At 44.6% G+C, this 8,307-nt stretch overlaps 1 protein-coding gene across 3 annotated transcripts in view; it reads right to left on the reverse strand.

Moving 5' to 3' along the window:
- The window catches only part of FBXL5 (F-box and leucine rich repeat protein 5), a 35,971-nt gene extending 28,168 nt beyond the window's left edge, over window positions 1–7,803 (reverse strand). For all 3 annotated transcript variants that reach the window (XM_074822160.1, XM_074822159.1, XM_074822158.1), the window contains exon 1: window positions 7,651–7,803. In XM_074822160.1, coding sequence (XP_074678261.1) covers window positions 7,651–7,776 — 126 coding nt within the window. In that variant the 5' untranslated portion in view covers window positions 7,777–7,803. The remainder of the gene's footprint in view (window positions 1–7,650) is intronic.
- Between the last annotated feature and the right edge of the window lie 504 nt (window positions 7,804–8,307).

The raw sequence follows: 8,307 nt of genomic DNA on the forward strand, positions 1-8,307 counted from the left end.
ATCTGCCATAAATTAGGGGGTGGGGATGGAGGAGGAAGCACGCAGAAGCGGCAGCCTTGCCCCTGCTTCCAGCTGTACATTCCTCCTGCTTCCCTGGAAGATGCTCTAGCAATTACGCAGCTGCAAGATGAACCCATTCAGTGTACTGATCCAATAAGAAGTTGTGCCTTTTTAGTGGGTTCATCTTTCACCTAGTCAGCATGCTAGTCTGACAGACAGCCTGCAGTGACACCCAATTACATTCAATGTCTTGCGCAGGAATCCACAAGTTCAGTTTACACAGTCCCCAAGAAAGAACTACAGTGCCAAGACAGCCCAGCAAAAAGGATGACTGTCCTCTCAGTGTCACCTGCTCCTTGGTTTATCTTTATGTAGAGGCATATAAGGTGATCAGTAAGAGAATTAAACTACTTCAAGATCGAGCTGTAATACAGTTTTTCTAACCTGGGTGCTTTTCTTGGCTATGGGTCAACCCAAAATAATAATAATTAGTAACACAAGCAAGCAGGACAGGATCTGACAGAACTCAAGGAAGCCAAAAGTTTCAAACACCCATCTGTCTGTGGTCTTCTCTATATAATCCTGTCCTCTATGTAATCTCATCAATTGTTTTGCAGCTTAACTAAAACCTTGAAATTAGCCTTTCAAAAATAAAAAAACAAAACCCAAACAACAAACACTATATTAACTCAAATATTAGGGCAGACAAAATAAGTCTGTTTCAAAGAGCACAGGGAACAGGGCAGGTAAAACCTTGTACTCTCTATATTTTGAAAGGCTAAAGTCAAGCTGATAAATGCCAAGAGCACAGTGGAGGTAGAAGCAAATGGCTGTATTTTTATTGGGGTCTTTCATATCACTCTCTTGCACTATATACACAGTCAATTTTGTCTAATGAACACCTATAGATCACTTTTTGAATCACAAACGCCTTTTCACAAAGAGACAAATAACAATACAGGACTGACTGCACCAAGATTTTCAGTGATGCAATTGCTACAAGTGTCAGAACCCCTTGGAGACTGTAGCAGAAAGCACAGATTGGGAAGCAGTGATAAAATCAGCTAAGCCTCCTCCACCATGGGGTTTCCAGAAGTCTACCAGGGATGAAGGGACACAGGCTGTCACCAGGTCCGCAGAGATGAACCAAAAAAAAAAAAAATAAAGAAAAATCTAATAAGGATATGAAGTGCAGGGGCATCAAATGACAGCATGATGAACACTTGCAATGCTGCTGTTAAGGTACCTGTGTCACAGCATTTCTCATATGCGTTCTAGGTGCCACAGACTACTTCTTTCCTGTCTTATATCCTCATAGAGATAGGCTCCTGCTAAGACCTGTCCATCTGGCCTTCTGTCAGGACATATCTAAAGTCCCAAGAGTAAAACAACAGCAGCCTCAAGGCTCCTCTCCACTCTCCCACAGCAGTAACACTCGAACTGCAAACAGCAAAAATGCCTTTGCCCCTCTTCACCAGTCACACTGGAATTTCCTAACACAATGTAAGGTGGGCACTAGAAAAATTCACCCCTCCAGCTTAATCGGTCTTGGGCACTAACTGCAAAAACAAACAAAAAGCCAAGTCTCTCAAGAATTACAACTTATACTCTATTTAATCAGTTAAAGCATATCCTAGGATAGCTGCATAAAACCTGGATGAACATACTAATTACAGTCTAGCTTTTTTGTGCCAGAGAGTAGGAGAATAAACTGTTGTTGCTTAAAGCAGAGAAGGACAGAGGTGGGTTAAACAGAGCAGGCCGGAAGAGAGGACAAAATATCAGAGCAACATGCGAAGGGTGAACAAAAACTTTTTTCCTACAATTTGAGGGCAAAAACAGATGCTAAGCAATCACTTGGGAAAAAACCCTGCTACTGTGTCTGATGTACGAAAATACCCTCAGGTTTTTCTTATGAAGGCAAAAGAGATAAAAGGGCAAAGCATCTTATAGGTAAGAAAAAACAGGTGTTTTGCTAGACAAAAAAATAAAGAAATGGCAAGAAGGTTTGAAGAGGCAACAAGAGCTAAAAGTGTCCTGAAAAAAGGAGCGAAACTGCTATGCAGGTCTGAAGAGCCTCACTTAAATTCCAAACATGTTTTATCACTATTGTCCCCCATTTCAGACCTTGTTTGACACTTTATTTAAAATGAAGATATTTAAAACACACTGTCACTTCAAGATTCATCTTCAAAATATTCTTCTGCAGGAAAAATTAATTCAATGCTGTCATTTCCCAATAGGTATAGCAAGAAGTTACTCAACTATTCAGCATCCAGAAGCTAAGATGGAAAGATGACTGGTAGAGTCTCTGATGAGTCAGAGGCATGGACAGCAAATTGCTCACCTATCTCTGGATGCTAATGAGGAGGTTAAATTTCCTTCCATCTTCTGCCTGCAATGATAGTGTAGCCCATCATTTGCAGACTTATTAACACTAAGCATCCTAAGTAGCTGTTTATTAATTCTAAACATAGGTGAAGGCAAGTGCTCAATGCTACAGAATGTTAATTGGTAATAACCAAATACTATGAATTTCTAAATCAACACACACATATTTGAAGCAGCAGTGGAAAATGAATGGCAGCATACTAGAATTCTTAAAAGGCATTTCAAAAGTAGAACAAAAGCTTTATCCGCATTTGTTGATTAAAAATGGAGACTTATCTTCATGGAATAGTCATTTTCTGTTCTCAAGGACGTCAAGCAAAAAATACTCAACTTTGAAATAGAAAGTCAGAACGTTGGTAATTTGTCTAGTTTTTCAGATTTCAGTCCCCCTGGACTGGACTGGACCCTGGAGTGTAATAATGTGGTCATATAACTCCCTGCCCAATGGTTTACAACATCAATTCAACTTAATTCAAGAGTATTTTTCACTCCTAAAATGGTTTATCTGCAATATCCTTTATTGTAAGCACATCACAAATTTAACACATGAAAACAATTCCCTTCAGCAGAGGCTAAAGCTTGCAAGGAAGAGAAACAACTGAAGCGCAATAGAAGGCTACTGAAATAGAAAGGTTAGAGAGAAATGCAAGTTATCAGAAGAAACCATTATTAGGAAATAAAGAGAGGAACTTTTTAGCTATACGGAAGTTTTGAAAAGAAACCTATGAAAATAACCAAGAACTTATCACTGCAGGTAAGAAGAACAGAACAGCATTTAGACTTCAAATAAGGAGGACAGAGGACACAGAAAACCAGCAAAAAAAATCTATATATACACTTAGATAAAAGAAGAAAAGAGATACTTTAAGTCAGCTATTTAACAGGAAAGGCAGAGATGACAACAGCACAATTAAATGTCTTTGCTCAAATCTTCATAAGGAAATTAATTAGGAGAAATATTTATGGCAATTAATTTTTAACAAGGAGTCCGAAGTGTAGGCTAGAAAAGAAAAATACTAGTTAAATATTTATACAAGTTCAATGCATTCAAGTCAGCAGAACATGACAACATTGATTTGAATTTCCTGGAAGAACTAGCCAAAGTAATTACTGAATCATGAGAAATAACTGCAGAGATCTTTTGTAGAAAGGTGAGATCACAGAAGACTGAAGTCAGGCAAACAGAAGAAAGACCTTAGATGTTTTTGATCAAACACCCAAAGGTTTCACAATAAAGCTGAGCTATTAAAGCAGGTGTTTACTTCTGCAATAGTTAGTCCTGTTCCTTCCTCCCATACTGTCAACCTGGTTCTGGAGCTTGTTTGACCTCTTAGTGAGCCAGTTTTACTGAATAACCTTTCGCTTCAGTGCACTAGATGAACTAGCTGTTCATCAAGGGGCCAGACAAGCACAGAGGATATCAACAATTAACCCTTCCAGCAGCAGCTAGTTGTCAGATCTGGTCACAGTATGAAGTCTTATGCTAGTTTTGAGAGGCAGGCAGAAAAACATGAGAACAAGTCATCAATCACCAATAACTGCATTACAGCATTTAGAGCATGACTATTTTTCCTATTTCTTTTCCTAAAGCAGCCTAAATTTGCTGGGTAATTCTATAACTCGTAGCTCTGAAAACATTCTTTGGCTGCAGTAGCTCCATAAGACAGCAGGAAGTTTGAAATCCCATAGAGTAACACCAGGTATCTTGTCTCTGGGCAAGGCCCAGCCAAAATTTAATCCCAGTGTGTATCTAGACCAGTCTGCTACTTGAGTAGCCCTGATCTTGAAGCTAATGAGGTAACAACCGGCCAGCACAGATTTGTTTAGAAAAAAGAATCTGATTTCCTTTTGATAAGATAACCAAATTACTTAAGAGGAAGACGATAGAAGCTACAGATCATGATTTCTCTAAGGTTTTTGATACTGTTTTGCCTTACAGCAAACTAATAGAGTCTACAGGAAATCACAGCATAGCTCAAGCACTTGCTATAGTGCTCTCAAGCCATTGCTACCAACGTTTCCAGCCAAACCATAATTTTGTGGATTTTCAATACATGACCAGTTGAAATCTCTGCTGCCTCATGACAGATATGGTACTTTCAGGCACAGCTGGGAAAGCAGGAAAGCTGGTAATACACGACTGGCACGTTCTCGAGTGTGGGAAACACGAGACTGTAATGCAACAACAGAAATAGTCTCTACCAGACATCGACATGCTGACTTGGACAAATGCATACTTCTACATACTGGACAGAAGTCTAATGACAAATATGAAAGGAAATTTGAGTATCAGTCCTCAGAGAAGCATGGGATTACAGAGAAGCACAAAGCAAGTATGCTGCTGTTTAAAAAAAAAAAAAGATTGAAGAATAACACATCCAAAACACATCTACTCTACTCAACACAAGCAGTGTCCTGTCTTGCACAACAGATTTCAGGAAAACATATAGATGTAATTAGGTTGAGGTTTCACAGTAGCTTAAGCCAATTTAGTTGCTGGCTGTCACTGTCCCACCCTCTGCCTCGCATTGGCTCCAGTACTCATCTGATCAGCGCTGGAAGCACTACATCATCAGAAAAACTACCCCACTTCAGAAAAAAAATGTTTTCTGCCAGCTTAGAGCCTTTGTGAGTCACTTCAAGCACTGATGGGAGCAAGAAAGGCATGCAGTCTTAACAGCGGCAGTCAGCTTAAACTGTTACAGAACGGCAGCTTAGTCCTGACAAAATCAACAAGTACGCTGAGGTACAGAAAGTGTGACCCATGTGGTGAAGTAGGAGGAATCTGTTTGCTTAGGCCAGAAAACAGATAACTAAGATGGAGGACACAGCTACAATTTGCAAATCAGCACAAGATCTTTCTGAAAACAACAGTTCACTAGAGATAGGAAAACAGAATCTGCTCTATTTGCAGCAAAGATGACGTCAGGCATTAGAAAAAGCATTTTAACTATACAGACTGCCTGTGGTAGCACTCCACTACCTACAGGGGGATACATCCTCTGAGGACTTAAAGAATCTACTTATCAAAGTAGGCAACGTATTTGATAACTTCGTGGGTTTCGTTACAAAACAAAATTTTATTCTTATTATCCAAGTCCAGGCCACTGCGTACAACACATGTAAAAATGCCACTTAAGAATGGAGCAAATATATAGTGAGATCTCTGCTAGCAGCAGTTTAAAAAGTAGAACTTTCCTAATGCACCAAACTTCTTAAACGTCTGATTCACTGTTCTGTCTCATATCAAGTCACAAAAGAACAAAATAAACTGCGTCTCTCTGGCCTAAAGGATTATTTAAGTACCTACACACTTTACCTACCAGTAACATTACCGTTGTTCCCCTGAAAAGCAAATCATAGATGCACCCATTGCACCATTTGCTGGAATTGACTAAATTCAGCCACTAACAGACAGCAACTATACTACAGTGTACAGGGAACATGAGGAACAGCAGGTAATATGTAATTCACAAAATTAAAGACCCCTTAAGGACTAAATAAATTTATAAAGAGCATGGCTTTACAGATTATAATTGCCATGTAAGCAGAACTACAGTCTTATCTAATTACAGCATCTCAATCACACAAGAAGGAAAGTCAAACACAGTTCAGAGGTTTTTCTGATGCAAAGCTAGCGTTACTCTAATACAAAGGTCATAGGCCAGGCACAGTCTCCAAGTTCTGAAACAGGGTTAAAGGATGCAAGCATCCCGCATAAAAATTTTTAGAAAATGAGAAATTACGTTCATTGCAAACCGGGTAGTTTTGATCAAATTTGCCAGTATTTAGGAAAACCAATCACTCCGGCACAGCCAGTTTTACTTTTATCAAGTCATGGTAAATTTGCTCAAAACTTTGTGGGAGGCTCAATAAAAGTGACAGAAATGCCTCTCTAGGAACAAAACCCAAATGACTACAGTATCTGGAGGTTCAAACAAAACCTGTCAACAATACGCTAACATTGTTGCTGGGGGCCAGGGGGGAGAAGAGTCCCAGGTGTTTGCTCCTCTTCATGTAAAATCCACTCTGCTAAGATACCACAAGTTTTTATGCTGTCACAGATTAAAGTTAACTGCAAACATACTCACAGATAAAAGGCAAAGTGAAATTATGGCAGGTCTCACCTTCTCCTCCCCTCAGACCCTCTGTTCACTTAGCTAACCTAGCAAAAAACAACTCACATTTCCTCACCCAATTTGCAAATTGAACAGGCTCATGCGAAGGGATCTGGTGAGCCCCAGAACGCTACAAGGTGGCATGTGGAAAACAGGCAAAGGAAGCTAGAACTCCCCCATCCTGCTGGCAGTAGTAAGCTATTATACTGTCTCTCATGTAACTTCACCCTCCCTTTAAATGTCTTTGAGCCAGTCTGGTTCTCCAAACAGCCATTTATGCCCACAGATGGGAGGCACTACTTCTTTCAGTAGGAGTGCTGGCTTTGAAGTATTTGCCTGAAACCCTTCCCTCACGCTCAGAGCTGCTGCAGCAAAGTTTGCCTTTCAGGTGACACATCAGCCTTGATTATTAACTACCCTGGTGCAGGAATAAAAATTACTTTTGTCCACGAGTAAAATTATATATATTTAAAATAAAAAATCTACCTAGGGTATCTTTAAGCGACTCGCCAATTAAACGCTGCGCATAAAAACGCAAACACAGCCGCTTGCAGACTGTTAGCGAGCACTATGCACAGCACCGGTGCCTCGCCCGGCACCGTTTAATTAACAAAAATGGACAGGCCTCGCCGCCTGCCTTCCCCCTCAGTACTACGGGCCCCCCGGGGCCTCACTCGCCGCCCCGCACCGTAACGGGAGGGGCCGCTCCGCCGCAGCCCGCCCCGGCGCCCACTCCCTAGCTCCGGGGCAGCAAGCCCGGGGGGGTGAGCGCCGGCGCCCCCCTGCCCGGCGGCCCGGCAATAGGGAAGGCGGCAGGAAGGCGTGGTCCCCGCAGGGAAGCGCCGCTCCCCCGAGCTGAAGAGAGCGGGACACCCCGCCGGCAGAGCCGCCGGGGCAACAGGAGCGAGGGGAGCCCCAGCCCAGCTCTGAAGGGGCCGAGCGGGGCGTAGGGCGCGGCAGGGAAGGCGGCACCACCAGCCCCACTGCCCGCGGCGGGTAGGGCCGGAGCGCCCAGCAGCCCCGCAGCAGCGGTGAGAAGTTGCCGCCGGGGCCGGGGCGGCGAGGCGCTGACAGCTGCGCACTCCCGAAATCCTCCCTCCCGCCTCAGGGGAGCGGGGCAGAAGCCGCCCCCCTCCACTACCTTGTCGCAGTAGAGCCCCACGAGCTGCTTCATCCGCCAGTGCGGAGCCGAGAAGACGTCCACCTCCTCGGGGAAAGGAGCCATGTTCTCCCCATAGAGCCCCGGCGCTAACGGCGGCGGCAACATCCGCCGCGCGCATGCGCCGCGGAGAGCGCCCCGCCGCCACGTGACCATGGCCGCCCCGCGAACGCCGCTGCCCGGCCCGGCCCGCCGCGCGCATGCGCAGCCCCCCCACCCCCCTTCTCGCGGGGAGCGGGCGGTGGCGGCGGGGACCGGCTGACGCCCGCCTGGCCCCGGCCTGGCCCCGGCGCAGCGCGGCTGCTCCGCCGGTGTGCGCGGCGGGCAGCCCGCAGAGGCCAGGCCTGCAAAGCGCGGGGCTGACCGGGGCTGCGGGAGCGGCTCCCGACGCAGGCGGGCTCCCGGGCTGTGCGCGGGGCACGGCCGCTGTCCCGTGGTAGCGGGTCTGCAGGCCCACCAGGTAACCTGGCACGCCGGGGGCACGGCAGGTTTTATGCCTTTAATTAAATTGCAAGAAGTTAAAAATCGCGTCGTGCATTTACATAAAGTCAGGAAAACTCGCTTCACCCAAATAAACTGAGGAGATGACAACGTGTGAGGAATAAAGAGGGTGTCTGCTGATGAACTGGTGTTGGTGAT

Source organism: Strix aluco, chromosome 4, assembly GCF_031877795.1.
Source record: "Strix aluco isolate bStrAlu1 chromosome 4, bStrAlu1.hap1, whole genome shotgun sequence".
Classification (NCBI taxonomy): domain Eukaryota; kingdom Metazoa; phylum Chordata; class Aves; order Strigiformes; family Strigidae; genus Strix; species Strix aluco.